General features: G+C 39.4%; 1 protein-coding gene across 4 annotated transcripts in view; it reads right to left on the bottom strand.

The window, feature by feature from the left end:
- Positions 1-24,770, bottom strand: part of FAM135B (family with sequence similarity 135 member B) — a 259,504-nt gene that overhangs the window by 59,063 nt on the left and 175,671 nt on the right. For all 4 annotated transcript variants that reach the window (XM_077781909.2, XM_021546046.3, XM_021546047.3 and 1 more), the window contains 4 exons: positions 18,714-18,853; positions 13,150-13,220; positions 11,047-11,220; positions 342-468 (listed from right to left, as the gene is read on the bottom strand). In XM_077781909.2, the coding sequence (XP_077638035.2) occupies positions 342-468; positions 11,047-11,220; positions 13,150-13,220; positions 18,714-18,853 (512 nt within the window). The remainder of the gene's footprint in view (positions 1-341; positions 469-11,046; positions 11,221-13,149; positions 13,221-18,713; positions 18,854-24,770) is intronic.

The raw sequence follows: 24,770 nt of genomic DNA on the forward strand, positions 1-24,770 counted from the left end.
TGACTGTCATGCACAAGAACTGAAAGCCAGGACCTTCTCCTGAATAAATAATTTCACCTGACAGCAGATGCCTGGTCAGGTGAATCCTGTCTTAAAAGTGTCACTGTCCATGGGGGATATATCCATACATCTTGAACCATGAAATGGTCCATGCAGGTAGGGGCTGAACACCCAGGAGTTGTGTAGCCAAGTGCCAGGTGGTCATGCAGAAATGTTTGAAGGGTTGCTCTTCAAAAGAAATCCTCTACAGGAAATATAAAATCATGACATGTTCTCCACAAACAATGTGGATGCTCTGCGTGATGGAATTGAAGTAAGACATCATTCCTCATCCTCCTTACCTCTGAAGAAGTGGGTTTGCAGTAGCCAGCTCCAAACACTAGATTTTCTAATGACATGCTGGACTGGTCTGGTCCTGCCTCCAGGTTGCCTTTACCAAGCCATGAACCTTTCCCTGGACGAGCAAAACTACAAGGAGAAAAATCGAGAAGAAAAGTAATCAGAGGAGCATTGTTAGAGAAGAACCATTGTTGTCCCAATATTATTTCCTTGCTTAGAAAATATTTGCAGTTTTGATTTTGTTTATTTCAAGTTGCATTGTAAATTCATGTTTTCATTGAAAATGATCATTGTCCAGCAGTAGCTCAAGTAATGTGAATGAAGTTTGTTTGCTAGGCATTCAGGTGAGTGGCTTAACTGTTATCTTTAACTCACTCCTTTCTCAGCTTTCTTATAGACCTTTTTCCAGCATAACATCTCACCAACAAAACCTTTCCATGTACCCACATGGATCACATTCTTATGCAACTTCTCACCAGCTTGCACTTTGATGGATGCAATATCATTCTCTCTGGCTTTAACCACATTGCCCTTCCTCTTTGTGTTATGCATGATCTCCTAATTACCAATATCTTTTCTAATTCACCCTAAACTTATACATAGGAAGTTCTGTTGCCACTTTTCATTCTCCCATGGCATTTGCTTTCAGCACCAAAAGGAGAAGACTTCAGCCAAAAAAGTACATTCCTTTTTTCTGGGTGCAATGTGATTTCACTGTTATCCAAATTCTTCCTCAAAAAATGGACAGAATGTAAGCTGTTTTATTCTCAGTGCTGACTACTGTAGTCCGTGCTCCCTTCTGGCTATTCTTATACATTTGCTATTGAAGACCCAAGAACCCATTAAGGGTGGAATAACCTGTCTGGAGTTTACTCAGCATTCAAGCCCACCTGAGTATTGATGCACAGTCAGAGCTCGTACTTTGGATTAATCTGAGCAGTACTTACACACCAGTTAATGATGTGGGCTGCCTTTATATTCATTGGAGAGGAACTGGCATTTCCAGCATGAGTCATCTCTTGATAAAGCAGTGATATCAAACAGATCAGAGGAATTTTACCCCCCAGGTATTTAATTTTAATTGTCGACTGTAAAGAGAAGCTGGATGACTGTCTCATCAACAACTGGAGATGAGATAACCATACTGTTAGTCCCTCTGATAACACATGCTGTACACAAACTACATCAAGATTTCAAGAGGGAAATCAATCTACTTGTGGGGAATGCAATGAGTCAAATTACAAACTGTGATCACTAAAGTGCAATAAAAGTAACCAGAAGGGCTCTTAAAAAACATGCAGGCAACGGTGGAACTGAAATAATGAACTGAATAGAAAAAGGGAAAACGCATTTGCTGTTTGCACCAAGTGCAGAAGCAATGCCACTGGTGTTGTGCTACAGCTTCCAGGCTGGGATCACCATCCACAGGTATCTGATGCCCATCCAAGCATCCCAAATTCCCCTGTACCCAGAAAACCTGTTCTTCTTGAAAGAATAAAAACTTCCAGGATGGAGAGCACAAGAAACTTCTTAAAAGCACAACGTGCCAGAACTAGAAGCCACAGGGAAGTGCCACTCCTGCTGCAATGCCTTTCCAATCTGAGGTTGTTCCTCTATGTAGATGTACATCATGTGGCCACATCAGCTCAGATAAAACTAATGAGCTGATATCTACATCAGATTCAGTTTTTAAGGATGGATGAAAGTGCTGAGTTCTGTACAGAAACACACAGAAAATAGAGAATCATGGAATCACAGAACATCCTGAGATGGAAAGGATCCACAAGAATCACCAAAGTCCAACTCTTAACCCTGCACAGGGCATCCCCAAGAATCACACCTTGTGCCCTAGCGCATTGTCCAAGTGTTTGTTGAACTCTTGAAGGATTTATATTAAAGATATAAACAAAAAAAATTTCATTAATAGCCTTACAAAAGGCAAGATTCTGGTGTGAAACAGTTTTGCAACACTGGAAAAAGAATCTCAAGCAAAATTACAAATTGGACCAGTTTCAGAAGTTTAAACACAAATTCCTGTCTTGTCTGTAGAACAAAACTATTGCTTGTTATAGATAAATACTGGCAAAAAGGTCATTCCACAGGAAGCGGGATGGGGTAGAACAAATCAGCAAATATCTGTTCTTGCTTATGTATATTTTAATTTATGTGATCTAAACAATTTCCAGCTGGTTGCTTTTAAGCAGCATGAAGTCTTTCCATGTATTTCCTACAAGCATCATTTAAGATAAAAGCAATAAATAAATAAACAAATAAATAAAGCTGTTTCCAACAGACAAGAGCTATACACTGCTCCAAACAATTTCAGCTGTTATTGAACCACGTTGTCTGCTGTGGTCTACTGGAAAGGCTCAAGAAACCAAAATAAAAAATGATTGCTCTGGTATCAGAGAGAGAAGCTTAAACAAATGTTCTGTCCACATGAAAAACTCCTCATTTGAATATGAGCAAAGCTTTCAAAGGTTTAAAGGGAAAGAAGAGCACTTTTTAATGCTTTTTTTATTTATCATTTGCTTTTACAGCAGAGAAGGGTTTTAAATCTGTTGGTTTTATGGAAATTGATTTCACATAGCACTGTAAAACAAAGACCTTTTTTGGGAAACATGCCAAAACATCATCAGTCTGCTGAGGGAAAGTTTAAGTGGAAGGCTTACACACTGCTGAGTCCCTCTAATGTTGTCTGAAGTACATTATGATGGAAGAAAATTTTATTAGCAAAAACAGGTTAATTTGCCACATTAATTATTTTTTTCTCTATATTTATTTCTTCTAATTATTTCTGCAAACATGCTCATTTGTATGAATCATGAACCTTGGTTACTTATGTTTCTATTTGGAGTATTTAATAGCACTGATTTAATATCAACATTTAGATCCTTATCCAGTATGATAACCTCAGCTTTTAATTGGAGTCAGGATAAAAAAGGTCAAAAGAGGTAACATGTGTGTGTGCCCAACAGGATTAAAGTGTTTGCAGAACTATTAATATTTTCAGTAAAATGTTTTATGGGTTCTTTTTGTGCTGGCCTTTTGATGATCTTATCCATGAGACCATGGGTGGTGAGGCCCTGGCACAGGTTACCAAGAGAATTTGTAGATGCTCCATTCCTGGAAGGTTTTAAGGCCAGGTTGGATGGGGCCCTGAGCAACCTGGTCCAGTGGAAGGTGTCCCTACCCATAGCAGGAAACAAGATGATCTTTAAGGTCCCTTCCAACCCAAGCCATTCTATAATTCTATTATTTTATCCCCTTATACTTCAAAGGAGTCTCCCAGTTATTACAGCAGTGATCTGTGGACACACAGTACAGTAAACTGCCTTGAAAAGTTCATTTTTTTTTCCCTTTGTTACAGCCTGCAAGATCCAGCAATCAAATTTAAGACCTTTCTGACTCAAAGGTTATATTCAAGCAATTATTTCCAGCAGTCATAGTTACCTTCTATGAATTTGTGTCCATGACTTTGTGATTTATACTTTTGGCCTCTGTAACATCTTTTGGAATGAATTGTTCATTGCAATAAGTGCTGAACTTTCTAGTTCTTTTGAACTTGCTATTACAGAATTCAATGTGGCAACACTAGGTTCTTGTGTAGCACAAAATATTAAATTATCATTCCCTGTCTGTTTCTCTTCTGTGGACAAATAGCTTACATATAAATGAAATGACAGTTTCCCAGCATAAGAAATTGAATGGTGCTGATAAATATTAGTTCAGATGTGCTATTGAAGCAAATCAGAACAATTACTTTAGGGTAGTTTAATAGAAAACCATGAACTCTTTCAGATTCACCTGCCCAAAAAATAAATACTTTTCTTTCATTTTTAGTTTTGTTTTGGGGTTTTGTATCTTTCTTTTTGTAGCAGGGAAGGGTTTAGTTGCTTGTGATTTTTTTGGTAAGTAAAACAATTTTTTTTTTATGAAGCTAAGTTCTTAGCAGAATGGGGGAAAAAATTAGGATCTGATTCTTGCTTGGGAAAAAAAATACTATTTTGCATTATATGAAATTATCAAACTGCAAAAAAAACCACAAACAACCTCCATACACACATAATCATGACATTTCTAATGACAAGAAATTACAATCTTGTGAGTAAACCATGACTGGAAATTCAAGAAATGAACTTGCATCCCATTTAAGCCAGATCCTTGGAGAAATCACTTCTTTATATTTAAGTCCCTTATACATAAAACATTACTGCTTTAAAAATTGAAAACATAAGTCAGTCTCATAGAAATAGCATAACTCAGAATTAAATCCTCATGGTCCCCACTACCAAGTGTTTGCATTTCACCAGTAACTGCCTTTTCCCACAGATCAGGAAAAATGCAATGACAACACTAATTTCCCTCATTGTTTTAACTCAAAACTTGAATATAGCTTTTGGGAAATTCCTACTGGCACATGGCCATAGGGTACATGGCTGATCTGTTGTTTGTTTTAAGAATAATCTGTGGATGTTTATGGATTGTGTCCCTGTAGACATGGTCCTCTCTTACCCAAGAAGTTTCACTGAGGTTATAGTTGGTGACCATAAAATGTTCTGAGCATTGTGGGTAAAACTGATAAGGTCTATTGAAATTAAATTGTAATGAAAATATCTCTCCTTAGATACCAAACAGAGTCAAGGGGGAATCTGGTTTGAAATCTTTAGTGATTTTGACTGCTGGAAAATGCTGGCTCATTTGTCCTGAACTTAACCTTAGTTGCTATAAAACTTGAAAGCAGACAAAGCCATGTGGTGATATTTAATTTACTTTTGAGTAGGATTTTTCTTTTTAAATTTGACTCAGAAATTGACATGTTTTTCTTATATGATTTCTCAGCTGGAAGCACAGGAGAATGGCATGCCAAAGTGGAGGTCTATCTTTGCAGCTATGAAACAAACTACCAAATAAAAGAAAATTCAAAGGAAAACTCATCCAGTTATTATAGGTGAGTTCTTAGGGGAAAATAAGACTGGAAAATAAACCAGTATTCTTTTAACATATTATGGAAAGACTATTTCTTTACTATATAAAATTTCCATTTTCTTTCTACAGATTAATTTATTTTCAAACAGGGTGGAGAGGGGAAATAAGTGAAGAACTTTAGTCCCCATACTTGTGCAGTTTCAGATACAAGCTGCCCACAGGAATCAGCAACATTTCCAGCTGTAGGAAAACGGAGCTACATAATCTACACCCAGATTCAAGGCACACAAGGCATGTGTCTTTTTAGAGATGGATCAGTTTGCTTTTGAAGAACAGGAGGATGCCTGGATGTAAACAAATTTAGGTGAGATAAAATTGCTCAAGAAGGGGCAGGGTGGCCTAATTTCTCAGTGCAGTGAAGAAGAGAACTAGATCAGGGCTAGATCAGCAATCTTTAAATACGCTGTGTCCCTCTGATTCTGTTTCCTGATTTCTGTAAAGGCACTGAAAAACTGATTATTTGTGTCTTGGTTGCTCTACCAATAAAATTTATATTATATTATTCCCCCATATCAGATTTCACCAAGATTTCTTGTTTATTCACAGTGATTTGGAGATGTACAATTAAGAATTCAATGTTAACAAGTAAAATCCTGAAAGCCTACTTTGTTTTTTCACATAAACTTATGTATGGAACTGGGGAAAGGAATAGAAAGTTGAGGAGAACCCAGAAATCTGGGAAAAATAAACCCCTTTCATGTGTAAGCAAGAGGAAACAGGTTTGTCGGCTGCCCACAGTAAAGGATCTGCTTATCTGCAGTGATTTCAAGACTGGCTTTTTAAAATTTGCTTGGTGGATTGGGTTTTTATTTTTTGGGGTTTTTATTTTTTGGGGAAGCAGTGAAGAACTCTCTAGAATTAATGACCCATGTTTCTTATGTTTGCTTCCTGAGTCCAGTGTAAGGAAGGCACTGTGCTTGCAGCATGCCTGAGACAGCAGACCTCTACACCACAGAGCCACCACATTTTCCTTGGGAAAAAAAAGTCTGAGTTATGCCAGAGCAAAGTGCCTTTCCTAACAGCTGCAGCTGGGCTAATGAGCACAGGCTGCACTTACAGCCCTGGCTGGTGACAGGGAGCTAAGGGAGAAGTCAGTGCCTCGGGCCAGAAACCAAACTCATCCATACAAATGAGAAAACTTGAGTCCAAAGCCCCCACTCCTCCTCCTCCTCACCTTCCTCTTATGAGTGTCTGCTCACGTTTAGCCTCTGGATCTTATGTAAGAGAATGGAAGGCATTTAGGCTGTTTATGGAGGCCAGTGCCCCAGCAGAGGAGCAGTCTCAAGCTCTACCATTGCTCCCTTTTTTTTTTGTTATCTTTTGACAGGCTCACAGTGCTCATCTCCTGTCAGCCTGGGTAAAATGAGGTTGCCAGAGGCAAGCCCTCAACTTTCCAAAGAGAACTGCCACTTGTGTCATATTAGGATGTGGCATCCAACTCCAGCTGTGGGTTCTGCTCTATTTCTCCCACATTCTAAAAGTCTGAAATGCTACTCCAGGATCTGCAGGTGCCCAAGCACTCAGTGCAGACACCACAGCCAGCAGAGCAGCTGTCACTGCTCCAGCCCTGGTGTCACAATGTCCTGCTGCCCCTTGTTTGGGTTTAGGGCAAGACACAGGTGATGGGAGAAGTGTTTCAGTTCAAGACAACAGCTATCACAACCACTGAGCCCTACATCTCAGTTCTCCCTTGTTATTACACTCCTGCCCGGAAAGAAAAGTCTTGAACTTGGTCCCTGGCAGTCCAGCTTCCTGAGCCACTCCTGGGGTGCTTTTTAGAGAAGTCAAAGATCTCCAAGAATCAGAGAAAGAGTTTTTAACCAAGCTCTGGCTCAGTGCTCGGCAAAGACAAGTAAAACCAAGCAGTCCTTTCTCTGCTGCAGAGGGATGCAGCTGCTCAAGGAGCAAGGATATGAGGCAATCCAAGCACCAGAGCATCACACCATGCTTATGGTCATCCCACAGGTACAGCAAATATGATTGTTCTGCAGATAAGTGGGCCCACAAGACCCTCATGAGGTTCAACAGATCCAAGTGTCACCCCCGAGTTTGGATATTCCCAGGTAAGGGTAGAGACTGAGACTCATTGAGAGGAGCCCTGCAAAGAAGAACCTGAGGGTTCTGATGGATGGAAAACTGAAGAGGATCCAGCAATATGCAGCTCAGAAAGCCAACCATGTCCTGGGCTGCATCCAGAGCTCCAGGAGCAGCAGGTGAAGGGAGGGGATTCTGACCCTCTGCCTGCCCTTGTGAGACCCCACCTGCAGTGCTGCATCCAGCTCTGGCATCCCCAGCACAGGAAATTGTGGGATAGTGTGGACTTCTCAGAGCAGGCCCAGAGGAGGCCACAAAAATGATCATAGGGTTGGAGCACCTCTCCTCTGAGGACAGGCTGAGAGAGTTGGGGTTGTTCAGCCTTGAGAAGAAAAGGCTCCAGGGTGACCTTGCAACACCTTTCAGCACCTAAGGGTAGCTTATATAAAAGAGGGAGATGTTTGGCAAGGGGATGTAGTGATAGAAAAAGGGAAAATGGCTTTATACTGAAAAAGAGATTTATTTCAGATTTTAGGATGAATATTTTTTACTGTGAGGGTGGTGAGGCCCTGGCACAGGTTTCCCAGAGAAGCTGTGGCTGCTCTATCCATTGAAGTGTTCAAGGACAGGTTGAATGGGACTTGGAGCAACCTGGGATAGTGGAAAGTGTCCCTGCTCATGGAAGAGGAGCTGGAACTAAAATATATTTAAGGTACCTTCCAACCCAAACCTGTACTAACAAAGCTGGATATGAGTTCATGCAAAGTCTGCCTCACCACCTTCCTACTCAGCCTCTCACTTCCTCAGTAAATCCACAAATCCATGAACTTGGACTCTATCAAAAAGCTGTTATACTTTTTGGAAAAGCTGAATCACAAAATTTCCATCCAGAAGCCTGCAAAGGATCCCAGACATGTGGATTTCACTCATTCCCAGGTTGATAGAAGGTGAGGGCTTCAAAGTCTCAAACCTAATGTAATATTTATTATATCAGAATTTTTAACAGAACAAACATCAATATCAAAATGTTCATTTGTCAGAGAAGCAGGAGGTAATGGAGGCACCCTGGAAGGGTTTCCCCAGCAGGAGCTGTTTGTGAGTATAGATTACACTGAAGGGAAAGGCCTGGATTGGTCTTGCTGGTTTTCCTCTTTAAATACAAACAACATAGAAGAACTTGAACACGACTATCTAATTTGTCATCAGAACTGACAAAATATGAAAAGCTGAGTCCACAGGGCATGGATGAGCTGATAGATGTGTTTCAGTCAAAGTGGTGTTACAGGAAAACTTCAATACAGCAGTGAATTTCAATTTTACATATTTTAATATAAATTTATGTGATTTTATTTACATTTATGCAACGTTATGCAATTTTGTTTACATTTTCCAGGTAGGTCTAGGACTGTTGCAATTTTACATATGAGTCTACAGATATGTGTAGGAATAATGTATATAAGCACACAAAGTATGTACCATGATGGGGCAGTTTAAGGTAGCAAATGAAACCACAGTGAAACACTGCATAGATATTTTTTTCCTTCCTTATGTAATTCCATCCCATCCTTGGATGTGTTCAAGGCCAGCCTGGATGGGGCTTTGAACAGGCTGATCTAGTGGGAGGTGTCCCTGCCCATGTGAGGAGGGCTGGACCCAACTGATCTTTAAGGTTCCTTCCAACCCAATCCATTTGGTGATTGTATTATTTAGGGTTTATTTTTTTCTATAGTGTGACCAAAAAAAAAAAAAAATAAAAAGACTCCATATTAATTCAGGTTCTATTGTGTTATGAAAAAAAAAATCTGATGGTATATTTAATTTTTTTATGCTCCTAATAGGTTCTAATGATAAATGATAAATAGGAAAGTTTTGAGCTGTGGGAAACCCAAATAAGATTTAATTGTCTGGTTTTGTTTTAGAGTGCTTGGAAGTGCCATTTATTTAACATTACTGTCTTCATCCTGATTTATACTTGATTATACTTGAATGCATGATATAAAAACTCTTCGGGTTTGGAATATTTATCAGAAAGAAGATAAATCCTCACTATCACACTTTAAAATGATTTTATGGGCTTAAGCAAGTGAGACTGTATATTGTGCTGCCAAAAATCTTCATTCCATCACATTAAGTAAATACATTGTATACTTCACAAATGTCCACAAAATAGTATTTTAAAAGCTATAATAATCTGACTATGGAACAGTTGCTCATCATGTGATTTATGCTTAATAGCAGTAACAAGGCTGTGCAGCCCCATTCATTAGAGGATAACACAGAACTGAAAACAGTCATTAAGCCTCTTAAGCTATTGTTCTTTCATCCTTTCCTGTAGTAGAACAATGAGCAAATTATCTGATCAAAAGTATCTGGTTAGAAGTAGTCTGTTAGAATCTAATTCACTGTTTAAAAAGTCAACACACAGAAAATCAGAGATACAGCAGTTACCTGTATCACATCAGCAGAACAGAGAGATGTCATTCTGATCTGCTGATGGGAGATACATCCCTGTCATGTCTCACAGAATCATTCTGCCTTAGAATGGTTTGGTTTGGAAGGGATCTTAAAGGTTATCTGGTTTCAACCTTCCTGTCATGGGTAAAGATACTTTCCACTAGACCAGGCTGCTCAAAGCCCCTTCCAATTTGACCTTGAACAGTTTCAGGGATGGGGCATCCACAACTTCTCAACTTCTCACAACCTCAAACTCAACTTCTTACAATCCCAATTCATTGTGTGGCATCATGTTCAAGCAATGCCTTTACACTAATGGAGAACTAAAGCAAAGAAGTATTAAGTCAAAACACAAAACCTGAGGAAAACAAACTCTACAGATTTTCTGACACCATGCTCTTTGACAATATTGGACAAAATTAAGATCTCTTGGTCATTTCAGAAGAAAGACCTTGCTGGAGTTAAGGGAAGCTGAACAAATCTGAGCACTGAATTTTGCTTCAAAACCAAAGAAGTTCCCTCCCTCCCAGCCCTCTCTATCTCACATGCTGACAAGATTTGGCTCCAAGTAAATTGTCAGAAAGACCTTTGCTTCCCTTCACCTGCTCGAAATATTGGAGGATACTGACCTCTAGACCTGTTTTACTTGAAGGAGTTCTGAATTATTTTCTTGTCATTATGAATCAGATAACATAAACCACACCTAGACCCCATGGCAGCTGGTGTTATAGTGCTGCGCAGTCAAATCAGATGATGCTGTGAAGGAAAATCCAGTGGAGCCTTAGCCAGCACTGACTCCTGTCTGCCTCCTCCTAACCACTTTATGAATTATGCTCATGCACAGAGGCCATGGATGAGTCCAGCTGTCTTGAATGCTTTACAAATCATCAGAGAGGAAAAGCATAAATGTTTTTAGTTGCTTTTAAAATAAAGACAAAAAACAATCAAGGAAAACACAATTTGCACTTTCCTGACTACAGATGGGGAAGAGATATCAAGACTAATCCAAATTCTCTTTCCCAAAATTTTGTTATTTTTTGACCAGACCCCAAGTGTCTTACCAAGGGAAGAGGCTCGTGTCATAGTTTAGTTCTACACCCCAACCTCCAGACTCTCAGGCCAGGACCAAAAACCCTTTAAATTAAATTATTCTCTCTGCTTCTGCCATCCAATGGGAGAACTCAGCAGAGGAAGCTCCTCTGCCTTCCCACGGACATCCTGTGCTGTTACCTGATCAGAGGCTGGTGCAGAGCCACCAGGGACGCGTGCACGGTGACGGAGACCACAGACAGGTGGAAGTAGTCGAACATGACAGGGACGTGGTGGTGCAGCCCTCGGCGGGGGTGGAAGTGCAGGCACAGCGTGCGGCTGCTGATCATGGGGATGGCTGGCACATCCCTCAGCCTGCAAGGGAAGGGGGTTCACAGGGGTCAGTGAAAGGCTGAGCTGGCACAGCCTGCAGCGCGCTACAGGCAGCAGACAGAAACGGCTCGAGGTGAAACTTCATCACTCCCCAGCTCCATAAGTGTTAACGTAACTGAAGAGCATCTTGTGCTGTGCTTGTGCCAAACATAAATATTAATACTAATGTAGATATAATTAACATAAATAGAAATTAAAAAATCCATAAAGAACATATGCAGAGTTATATATGAATATACAGTATAAAAGAAGAACAAATGTGACACAATTCTGGTTTTCCCTGGTGATTGCCCTTGATGCTCAGCTATGCACTAGTTGGCACATCAAGATCTAAATAGCAGAAGCAAATGAACTTAGCAAACTGTTCAATTTATTTGAGTGTTCATAGATGGGACACCACACTGCCTGTGTTCTATGTAAGAACAATCAGCTCAGAAAATCTGTGAGAGTTAGAAGCAGTCCTGTGTCAGACACAGATGAAAATATTCTGAGTACCTTTGCAGTTTGTCAATCTGATAAAAACTTGAAAAAAAAAAACAACAAAAAGTTGAAAAAACTTTTTGGAAGAGGCCAAAATTCAAAAGAGAAATTGAAGTAATTGTGGAGAAACTGTACAAGTTGGATTAGCTTCTCTGGAATTTGGGTTGGTTTTTTTGTTTGTTTTTTTTTTTTTTTCAGTAAATGAAAGTCAAGACTTTAATTTAAATTTTGTTTATAACTATTCCAGAATAACCATCCTAGGGTGCAGTCAATGACATGACATCTGAGTCATCTACAGGACAGGAGACTGAGCTGTAAACCTGGAGCATGACTAAACAGATCCTCCCAATGCAAGTGAAACTTCTAAAGAGGAATTATTTTAAGGCATTAAAGACACTTCTGAAGACAATTGTTTCCCAGAGCTCAGAAAACCTAGGAATAGATGTATGAGTGGTGCATGGTTAGTTCCAAGAAATATTTCAATGATATTTGAAGAATATAATTTTCTAAAAATCACTACTTTTGTTTATAGTAAATTACACTAATCTTTCAGGTGATAACAGAAACTAGGTGTAGAGTTTAGAGCACAATTCCATAACCTGAATATTTCAGTTCTTTTTCTTTTTGGCTGTGACTTAATGTTTTGGTTTTTTTTCTCTCTTCAGGACCCATAAGCACTTGACTGATAGTCAAGTCCCCCCCTGCCTGAAAGAACAAGTTTATTCTTTTTGTATCTTGAAGACAACAGTAACAATTTCTTGAAATTTGGGTATGCAGAAAATCCCACGGGGACAGTCTCAGCAAGAAATACAGCTCAGATTATTTCTCTGCATCCCCTCCCACTCCCCATAAATGCTACTCAAGTCACTGGAACCCTTTTCCCTGATTAAGTGAGGCTCAAAAACATCTGGGATCACACTTCCTGCTATGTCTCAGGAAGGGATGCTAATCCCACTTCACCTAAGATTACAGAATCAAATTCAGTTAGAAGAAATCAAATTCAATAGGAATTCTACTTCCTCCTAAAATGTAGAGGCTATTTTCTAAATAGAAGAAAAGTGCATAGCATGTTCATAACCCCTGTTTTCAGCCAGAAAATATTTCATTACCTCCTGAGATAAATGCATTCCTGAGTCACAGACCCTGACCACATGGAAGTCAATGATGATATTCCCTTTAACAGCAGCAAAGATGGACCAACACTTAAAACCTTTGAGAAATTTACACTTCAAGGAGAAAAAAATGTTCTCCCTTTAAGCAGGAATATGAGATACACACATAAAATACAGAGGGAAGAAACAGGAAAACTTCAACACTAAGGCAAATGGAAGCCTTATCAAAGGCTTTTTTAAAAAGGACTCATTTCATCAAAGTAATTTTCCAGTTGAACAGACCCCCACATTACCAACTGAGCTTTAAACCAGCACTTACTGTTGGTCACTATCAGTAAAGTGCAGGTCCAGCTTGAGCTGAAAATCTGCCTCATTCAATGCATCTTCCACCTGCAAAAAGAGAGACAAGGTTACCTTTGTAAGTTGGCACCTACAACACACAAGGCAGAGGTGGGTGGGTTTGTCTGATAAGAGCAAAGGCAAAACCACACAGCAACAGCAGCATGACAGCACAGAGGCAGAACGAAGCAAATGTGACAGTGAGTCAAGGTAATTGCTGAAGGAGTCAGAGGAACAGAGCAGTCAGAGACGTTATCTGCCACCAGCTGCCATGGCATGTCAAAAAAATCACTCCAGACAAGAGGAACCAGAGAGCATCAAGCTCTGCATCCTTGCTCTTGCACACCAAGAGCCAGAAGGGCATTTCTGAGGCTGCTCTTCCTCCCTGAGTGAGCCTTTATTTGGGTTATCTTATCAAAAAAAGCAAGGACCAGGTTTTCCTGGATGAGAAAAAGTCATAAATCCATGTGGTTACCTACCTGTAACTAATAGAAATTTCAAAGTTTACAGCTTAAAACATTCAGAAATAGCTCAAATGATTCTGGAAATTTCTGATCACTCATCATTGATCTTTGAGTTTATGTCTCAGCAAACCAAGGCTTTTCTGCCCCACGGTCATTCTTCCGGGCCCTCAGCAGATTCATGGAGGTAGTTTGTCATTGATTCTCCTGTAGACCATTTCCTTTCCAGAACTCAAAGGTTGGTTGTTTTTAAAACTAAAATATGAGTTTAACTTGTTGCATGGCTGAGTGTGTCTACATGAGGCAGGATTCTACTCATCAAAACCACTGAAGAAATCACGTGTGACTTGCTGGCACCTCCATTCTAACTCATCTAACAGGTCCCACCAGAAAAATTACCCTTTTTTTATTGTCAATAAAATAGTTTTATTGGATTTTTGGAGACAGTGCTAGAGCTAGTAGTTCATTACCTTCACCAGGAAAGAACTAAATTGGATAACACATCCCAGCTTGGCACAGTTAAAACAACTGTAATCAATGGAAATAAATAAATTAGAAGAGGATTAAGATGTCCAGCATTTTCTTATTCACTCCTTGAAATTCACTCCAAGAAAAACATGTTTAATAGAATAAAAAAATAATAATTTCTAACAACCTAAATGGAAATATGAACCAAAAAAATTACACACTTTATAACCAAAAAAGTATTTTTCTGTGAGTGTAAACATCCTTTACAGCATGACAGAACACAGCAGGAGGTGCACAGAAATAAAAGTGGAAAATTGAAGGTATTCACTCGGGGTGTGATATTGTAAATACAACCTTTTTTTAGTCACAAAAAGGTGATGTGGGAGGTATGGGTTCTGTATTCTGCCAGTGTCAAGCAGCAAGCAGAGGCAGAGAGTGACCTGCTCCATCCCGAGGTACCCCCTGGAGAAGGACAATTAATTTCTGTTTGTGCCTGTCTCTTTCCACTGACAGTAGGTAGAGCTTAGAGAAATATCTTGGTCTAGTTACATTTACACTTTAGACAGGTTAAAATAGGCAAGATGAACTCTGCTTTTCAAAGTTGATCATCACCTTCTTAACAACAGAGCAGAGATTACACTAAAAATGCACTGAAGGCAACATCAGAGGGATCTACCCTGCTCTGACAGGAAGGATTCATAAAACAAATAGCATAAACCATATTTAGTCAGGTATTCCAAAGGTGAAACTGGATCAACAATGTACAATCTGTTCCTGTTGAAGTAAGAAAATTGAGAGTCAAAGATTGGTTGTGCTTTGAAGAAATTCTGAAAGATGTTATATTTCATCCCTTCTGAAGTAATATGATATTTCTTCTAGCATGGCCACAGGCATTGAGATGTGAAGGGAAAATTCCCACTTCTATATACTGAAAATGTGCTTTCTCTTTTGTGATTGTCTCAAAATACCTGGAAGTATGCCTTTCATTAAAAATGAAAAAAAAAAAAAAAAAAAAAAAAAGGAGGACTTTTTCCTTTTTAATGAGTTGCTATCACTAAAAATCACAGTCACCAGCAGTGGCAAAAAAAGTAATCATTACTGAAGCTATATTCTGAATTTAAACTAGGAATTCAGTACAGTGCTTCAGACAAAGCAAACCTCCTTCTCCTCCTCCAAACAAAGGGGATGAAATTCTGAGTCTGTACCCAGAGCTGCTGAGCACCTGCAACAGCCACTGAGATCTGAGTCTGCTCCAAACAAGTTCAGTAGCTGGTGACACTCACCCCAAGCACCTTGAAGCAGTGAGCAGGTGCCTGAGAGACCAGGAGATATTCTTCACTGCATGGGGTCATGCAGTAAACTGCATAAATTAGATATTTTTATTCCCAAAACTCTATTGAAATCAGACTGATCAGAATAGTGCAAAACCCCACATAAAACTCATCAAAGTTTTCACTACAGAGGTAACACTTTCCTTTTTCCTTCACTAGTATTTAACCATTTAGCCAAAGTGTCAAACTGAATGATCTGGATGTCCCAGATCACTTAAAAATACAAAATCTAATATACTGTGTTATTCCAGCTTGCCTCACTCTGTTCTCCCCCTGCTACTAAATTTTCTCTGAACAGGGCCAGCAGGGAAGAAGCCAGACAAGTAATCTATTCTACTGCATGATGAGAGAGGCAAAGTGTCTTCTCTAATAAGAATAAGAGAAGAATTTCTTTCTAATAAGAAAGAAATCAAAATCATATGAAAATAAATTAGAGCTCTTTGTAGCAATAAATTCTGCCTCAGCCCTGCAATATTGTTTCCTTTGAATTCAAAAAATGTTGTATGTTGGGACAATATCAGAAAAAAAAAAAAAAAATCAAATAAACCAAAGAGTTTTAAAGCACCATTTATATGGTGAAAGGCATGTTCAGTGCCACTTCTAGACAAATAATAGGGCTTCCTTTGGTTTAGTACCAGGCAAAAAAAAAAAAAGTATTTACATATTTAAGCATATCTAGGGTTATGCTAGAAGAGGAGGGGGAGAACTAAAAGAAAAAAAAGCAAATAATCTAATTTGGACATTCACATTTGTTTTGTTGTTTGGTTTTTTAGTTTTTTGGTTGTTTTTTTTTTTTTTGGCTGTGTCTATCTCAGCAAAACATCTCATCAGCAAAACTACCTGAGCACCAGGAGGAACAATGCTCTCCTAATATGATATTGGATAATTCCAGCTCTGACAGCACAAACTGCATGGAGTGTATGGACTCAATTCTTGCATTACCCAGACTAACTCCTTTGTCTATTTATCATAGCTTCCATCCACAGACAAAAACAGTGAACAGAACCTTCATCCTCAACCAAGAAAAATCACCATAGCACACAAGAGACACAAAAAAAGCTTCACATCTGTTGTGTGCTAAATAAATTAAGAGTTATGAACACAGATGATATTTAAAACACTTTAAAAATCTCTAGTTGACTTGCCAACACCACATTGCAAGGATTTCATCCAACATAGGAGATTATGTGACAAAGATACAAAACTGTCTCTGAATAGTTGTGGATGTAGTAGTGGCACACTTCAGTCTCTCCCACATTTATATCAAATTTGCAAAGCTGTGGAGGACAAGACATCAAAGCAGAAAAAAAGAAGCCTAAAAGCATTAAACAGAAGTGAATTGTGCTAATCTGCTCAATACACAAAAATTTTTCTGATCTTTATTTTTTGTATATGATTCTTTAGAGTGCCTTTAGCAACTCATCTGGAACAACAAACCTGTTTATCCTCTTATTCTACATTCCTGAAAACCCAAAGTTGCTTCACCACACAAAAAAATTAAGTTTATCTCAAATCCACTCTGTAAATACAGAATTGGTCAGGTGTCCTCTTCCCAAGGAATGTCCTATGGAAAGCCAAGTGGTGCTGCATACAGCACATGAAGAGTCACAATGAGTTTTAGCTGTGAGGCATCTTGTGGGCTACTTTTTGTTTTCAATTTCATGAGGTGCACAACTTTCCTGAATAATAATGTAGAAATCATCAGAAATCATCCCTTCTCAGCACAGTGAAAACTGCTGTAATTTGTGGGGAGAGATATTTAGTCAGAGGTACTCCACAGAGGAAGGATGAAATTAATATTGGATAAGGCATGCTGGGATATCTTCCTAACAAATATTGATAGCCTTGCATTTAGTAATTTTTTAGCTAAGCACAAACCAATAATTCTAGGGAGGAATAAATTGACGACACCATCATTAAAAAAAAAGAAATCAAACCAAAACAGCAAAAGGAAAGTGGGAGAGAAAAGGAAGCATGTTAGCTTAAATTGGGCTCTCAAGCTGTTTTAATTTAGATCTCTATATAACATGTATATATATATATATATATATGCTTTGAAATAGTACAAAAAAAGAGATTTTAAATCTCATCATGATCAAATAGAAAGTTATACAAAGAACAGGTGAGTGTCTCTGGCCCTGATTTCAACACACAGCACATGATTCACACTGGCTGTGTAACTCATAGTGCCTCCTTTTGATGACAAGCTGACTTGGCAAAGATGCTGTTGTTGTGTCTCTTGTCACCACCGAGGTCAGGTACCAATGCCATACATTTTGTACAAGTCCCTGAGCTGGAAAAGCACAGTGATGGCAAATGGGACATGCCTGAATGCCATTCTACTGTGACACTCTCTCCCCTTCCTATTTAAGATTTCAGCAAAACACAGCTCTCCATGAACGAAGACTGCTCCTCTCTTGTAGCTCCTGGCAACAGGAATTGCTGCTGGAAGATTTTGGTTTCACATCAGCAAGGTTAAACCACAAGTGCTCTACAAGCTGGGTGTCCCAGATTGTGTTTTTACCTTATGTGAGTGATTCTGTTGCCTGAAGGAGTGGCTGGAAAGAGGGGAAAAGGGTCTCAGGATGGACATGTTGTGCTGGAGTACCACAGAAAACAAAAGGGTTGTACAGGGACTCCAAGGAAGGGAAAGCTCCAGCAGCTCTCCCATGGGCTCCTGCAGTCAGGAGCACCAAGGACAAAGGCCAGGAGACCTCTGAAGGATGGAAAGGGGCTGGGAGCTGTAGAAAATTTCAGTCACAAGAGAGGAGGGTAAGAGAATAATAATAATGGATGGAAGTAATAGCACCATACTCAGTTTTCTCAGGTGGGGCTGATCAGCACAGCTGTGTTAAATGAGTGATCCAGCACACAAATGATAAATTATGGTTGAGATACTTGAGTTTCTGATATTATAACTTACCAGAGTATGTCAATATCTTATTCCACTGGAAATCCAAGGTGTAGCCTGCTCCTCATAAACAGGCACAATGTAGAGGGTCTCTCTGACCTCATGCAGAGTTTTACAATGTCAACATGTACAAATAAATAAATCACAGGTATTTATGGGTCCAGGACAGCCAATCTCCTCCTAATTCAGCTGCTGGTGTATTCCCTCCAGTTTTGCTGGAGGAAAAACTGTTTTTCCCTCCAGCAGCTGCATTCTTGACACCTCTGACAACACATGAACTTCTGAAATAGAGATACCTGTGCGATGCACACCTAAAGTTAAGTAAGAGGAGTCCCAGTCCTGCTGTTTTTTATTGCAATCCAAAACTACTCACCCTTTCACCATCCAGAAGCAGGTGCACTCTGAAGTTCATGGTCTCATTAAGAACGATCTCTTCATTTCTGTACAAAATCTGAAATATTCTGCTGTAAACATTGTTTTCATGAACACAGGTTGAGCAAAGGCTGGAATCACCTGCACAAAACACAGACATACTCCTGGTGTGATTTCAGCAAGGAGATTAATTTGTATCCTATGATTTCACTCCAGGGTTACCTAAGTAGTACTTGTAATTAAACACTTGCATTTTCAATAATTAATGGTAGTAGAGCAGGCTGTTATTGTGGGTTGCAGGTTCACAGACATGGTATTTAAAGAAAACAAATGCTAAAACTGCAGGCTGGATTTCAAAGTAAGAATGCTTGATCCTGTCACAGCATTTATCCTATTAACTTTATTTCTAATAAAAGCATCAAATGCTTAACTCGGTGCACCCAGCACCATGAGGACTGTGGGAGTTCACCTGTGAAACTTCATCTTTTATCTGCAAAGGGCATCTTTCAGAAGAGGGAATTTTCTATTCATCTCTGGTACTCCCAGAAGTTACTACTTGGGAGGGGGGACAATAATCAATAGCAGATCCTGTATGTAGAAACTGGAAGTGCAGAGGCATCTTAAAATACAGAAACATAAGTATTTTTTTCAAGATTCCTGTGTATTCCTTCAAGTCCTTGGCATATGTGAGAGATGCCAATTTGGTCCAAAAAAAAAAAAAAAAAAAAATAGGATAAATCAAAGGAACTCAAGAACCAAAACTATAAGCTACTCCACAACAAATTCAGCCAATAGCATCACCTGTGTGCTGATGTATCAAATGATCACAAATAAACATCACATAACTCAGGTGGGATTTATCCTTTCTAACTTTTAGGGGCATCCAGGGTATGTATTTTGTTTTGGTTACAATGAACCCTATATAATTTAGGACATTTTAAAAAAAATGCATACTTTATACTGAGGAAAGACTTTGCTTCAACTGCTTTTTGAGCAATTCCATTTCCAGTAATAGGAAAAAAACCATGTGGCTTGCTGAACTATAGCAATTCACATTGGAGGAAACATTCACTGTACTGCAGTGAACGCATTCCAGGGGAGCCTGCAATGACAGAGTGACTTTTAAATGAACAATTGGGCACCTGAGTTAGGAACTTTCAAGGTTTGTCTTGGCTGGTAATCTGGTAATCAGAATCCCCTGCTAATTCTATTTCCATAGACCCAGAGCAACAACAGGTCACAAAATTTACTCAGAGCTGGTTTTGTCCCCTTCCAGCACTCAGTCCTGTAGGAATCAGAGCTTTTAAAAGATAGTCCTTTATCAAATGGTATTTTGGAACTCCCCTGAGAAGGGGTGCTTAAAAAAGGTGTGCCAGGATTAGTCCTTCAGAGAGAAACAGATGTGTAATCATCATCAAAAAGTCAGAAGACAATCCTTTTTAGAAAGTACAATTTTTCCGAAGGTACTTATTGGAATTTACTCCTTTGCAGAATTGTTTTGGCACCAGAAGCTGTGGTAAGATAAAAGTCCAGGGGCTACTGTTTTGTCAAGAGTTTCAAATCAGGACAGGTCTATTCTGCTGAGATTTGTACATAATTTGCAATCATAGGTCAGTGAGTCAAGACTGACAGAGGATTAAATATTTTCTGAGGTCAAGTTTGGTTATATAAAAATAAAATAACAGAAAACAAAACAAAACAAAACAAAAAAAATTACTGAAGAACAGTAGACAAGTGAATGGAGTTTTGTCATTAAAAAATTAGTTTAGTGGTGCCAGTCTGCTGGAACTGAAATAGCATGGACACTGAAATATCTCAAAAAAAGAAAAAATCACATGGGGCAGAGTTGACTAAATGACAATAAGACCAATAAAACTTGATCTAATTAATTAGCAGAATCATAATGCTGTCATCCAGGCAACATTCAAATAATTTTCCTATTACTGACTTTTATCAAGCACACCCAGGAGCAGCCCAAGTATTTTGTCCTGCTATGTCTTCCCACCACCCAATCTGCACACTAGTTATGCATGAATCTAGGCAGCCTAGATAAATACATATTTATTTTCATGTGCTACACCAGTAAGGCTAGAATGTTTCAGCCTGAATTGCTCTTCAAAAGCATGCAGTCATATTTATTTTAATTTAAACCTCATGATATTACAGACACCGCAAAAATCATATTAGAGGTATAGCACATTCTTACTCCTAGCTGGCAGAAAAAAGAAACTTTATGTTATTTGATTTGGATATTGATACACTGGCGCTCTTCTCAGATAGAAAGTTTAATCTCATTTTCTTTTCAAACACACCCCTGAGCAGACCACTCCTCATGTGTAATTGCTTTAGGAGCTGGATTTGCAAAGTGGCATAAGAAATAATTTCTCTTGTTGGAAAGGTCAAAGTCAACGTCATGCTGACAGTGTTTGGGGCTGCCTCAAATCAGAGTATGATATTACAGGGCCAAAAAATCACTCAGTTTTAAGCAGGGAGCCCTCCTTTGCAGATACCTGGCAGAGAACTACAGCACATTAGTGACTGATCTGCCCCTAAACACATCCATCCCTGACTAATTCAGTAGCCAGAGGTGGCTTCTCCCCCCTCTCAGAGAAGACCTAAGGCTGCAGCAGGAATTTCCTCAGAGAACAGCTTGGCAGACTTGGCAATGCTGACAGCAATGCAGGGATCCTGCCTCTCAAAGCAAAAGGGAATGACAGCATCTCACAGATCTTTTCCTTCAGGCTGCAGCACCCACTGGTGTATTCTGTGCTTCAGGGACAGACAGGGACCAGGCTGCCTCACCCTGCTCCAGCTTCTTGCACTAACTAGAAGCAGCTGCTGCTCCAAACATATCCTTCGTCAGTCTACTCCATGAGAAAATCATAATCCTGGTACCTTTCCCAAACTTCCCCCACTTCCTGGAATTCCTTCTGAAACCTATGTCTCTCTAAACCCCAGGTGGCAGACAGTGGCACTGAGGCTGGCATTTGTCACAGCTGCCACTGTTCAGAGAGTGTTGGTACAGAAGACACAGCAGGTCTACCCCTGTTCACAGCAGATGCATCCCTGTGCTCACACAAGGACCTCTGTCCTTTGGCACAAAGCACAGGAGGGTGTGACAGAGAAGATTGGAGCCATGGGTTTTCCCACATCTCTTTCTAGTACAACCTCAGCTGTGCAAAAATCTCAGCAGCCGCAGGCAGCCCAAAGGAGACAGACACACTGTGTGGAAACTGCTGGGAGCTCCCACTCCCTGGTGAGATCTGGAATTAAAACTCTACTGACCTGCATTTATTCCACAGTTTCAAAGGGTTGAGCTTTGGTGAATTCAAAAAAGAAAGTCTAATTTTGTGGTAATGAATGTTTGATCAGTAAATTTCCCTGTCAGGAGATTTATTGAGACATGTGCAGCATTCCTATGCTATAAAGAATCCTGATTTCCTTCTTAAGTGTCTATTCCATTTACTGCTTATTGTCTTTCGGTTGAATAGTTCTTCAGTTTATCTGGAAAGCGAAAGAGCTCTCAGAGCTGTGAGAGCCATTGCAAGTATGAAGAGGAGAGTTGTGTTCCTCAGGCATTCAGAGGACAAGAAAAGCCTGTTTATGCATCCCTCTCTTACTATTCTTTCCATGCCATCCCACCATCATTCTCAGAAATTCCTCCACAGACTATTGAACAATGGCATTTTTACAAAAGGAAGGGGGAAAAGGCTCTTTGCACTTATGGATGCTCTCATGCACAGGCTGCTGGCTCAGAGCAGTCACTATAGCATGTCCTGCTTTCCCTCTCTCCCCATACACCATCTTCCAAGTGTCCCCAGATACACTCTAGTCTACCTAACTTTCCCATCTGGGTGCTTCTATAGATGGAGGTTTCTAAATATTATTGCAGCACATCATACAGAAATTACTCATCTCTTTAAGGATTCAGAGAGGGGTTATTTAGATCCTGGAGGCCCTTGAAAAATTTTCTCCAGATAATCTTACAAGAAAGGAATTGACTGCTAAGTGACCTGTAAACAATTTTGTTATGTATTTAAAACTTAATTTAGTGGGACTAGAAACCATAGAATTCTAACCACTGCCAGGACAAAAGCACTGAGGTGGGTTGGGGTGGTGGAGGTCTGAGGTAGATAGGAAGGGGAAGGAGAAGGGAAGACCACCAGAAACCTTAGCCTTGTTCTGAGACATGTGACAAACCCCAACAAAGCCCCTGATCAAACCTACTTAATCATAGCTTTGATGCTGGCAGTAGGTATAATTTGATAAAGTAGATAATGAAATCTTCTTCTCTTGACTGTTGTGCTATTTGTGTTTTGAAGGAGTGTGATATGCCAGGAAAACTGGCATTTCTAATTGAAAGCACTGAAAGTGTTTTCTGAATACTGAACTTCACTGAAACTGAAGTTCAGAAACACTGGAAGTGTTGCTGGACAGACTAGCAGTGTCCCTCAGCTGGTGCAAAGATGTGACAGGGACTCAAATTTTCCTGCTTTTCAAATATTCTCATTTGTGAAATTTCCCCCAAGAGAACCCTCACACCATACCCATTCATGTGAGGAGAGGGAAACATTTCTAGGGAAAAGTAATGGAAGGTGGTGGTAATATTCTGCAGGTCAGAATTGTTCCCTTGAACTTTCTAAGAGCCTAATACACACACCAGATAGATTAGCACTCCTTCTCTCAAACTCCAACAGTCAATTATCCCAATTGTTCACTTCTAGAAATCCAAATTATACATTTTTCTACTCTGAGCTTTATAGCATTCTTTCTCTGCTTTCATCATGCCTAAATTATATCACTTGCATTTAAAATTCTTTTCTTTGAACCCTCCTTTACTATTTTTTTTTTTCTAACTGCTATAAAAATGGTTTGAGAAGTTTAATGACTGTTCTAGATCAACAACTCTCCCATGGCGCAAACAATGACACATGCATATCCCAACCTCAGATTTCTACCAAGGAGAGACTCTGAAATGGCAAAGACTTGATGAGACTTGAGAGAAATTATTTCCCCAGAGCCACCAGAGTCACATGAGCCCTTGCTGTTTGCAAAGCAATAGGACTGGCTGGTCCTTGTGCCCTCTGCATTGTGTCTCCAAGCTCGCCAGCTGGAATCTTTCCATAATTACATTTTTGATTGTACTTCTTCATGACGTCTCTACCTGCCAAAGAAAACTGGAATCAGTGTCAACCAACAACCTTTCCAAGGATGGTAAGCACCCTGGTATCAAACCCAGATCTGTCCAGCAATATTAATCTTTGAGAAGTCATGGAGGTCTGTTCATATATATTTTTTCAAAGCTTTGAAATATAAATTCCTTGTGGCACAGCCCTTATCAAAGAACCAGTGCATGAGGGAATGCTCCTCTGACAGGAGGATACTTTGAAAGTCATGAGTGAGTTTGTTTTGGAGAGGTTAGAAAAGGAAAGTTAAAAATCCTTCATTACCTCGTCTCACATTACTTTCTAGCTCTATTTCCAACAGGCACTAGGAACATGAAAAAAACATTGGAGTTTATTCTTTGGTTTATTTTAAAGTTACTATCACACTAAGAATAACTTTTAATAATGTTAGATTTCTCCATATAACAAGGACTGTGAGACCTAAATGAAACAGGAAAAATTTGTTTCTCCAACAGAAATGCATGAAAACCTCCTGCACGGCAAATTATATCCTATACAACTTTTCTTTTAAACCTGTAGGTCTTGGCTACAGAATGCTGAGAATTTCAGGGGAAAACAACACATTTATACCCCTCTGTACAGTTTTTGTTTAGTACATTTTAACTTCTGAGTTTAACAAAGGAAGAGCAAAGACAGGATTTACCTGAACTCTGTCCTCTATTCTGCAGCCAATAAAAGTATTAATTAATACTTTTTCAAAGTGAGGAAGGAGGAATTGTGACAGTTTAGTCCTTACATGCTGCTGCTGAAAACATTACATTGCTTCCTATCCCCAATGCAAGGCAGAGAACAAAGAAAGTAATTTTTTTATCATTATTATAAATATAAAATTACAACTCCAGGCCTTTGAGAAGGACAACCAGTTTCTCTAG

Source organism: Lonchura striata, chromosome 2 (assembly GCF_050655825.1).
Source record: "Lonchura striata isolate lonStrDom1 chromosome 2, ASM5065582v1, whole genome shotgun sequence".
Classification (NCBI taxonomy): domain Eukaryota; kingdom Metazoa; phylum Chordata; class Aves; order Passeriformes; family Estrildidae; genus Lonchura; species Lonchura striata.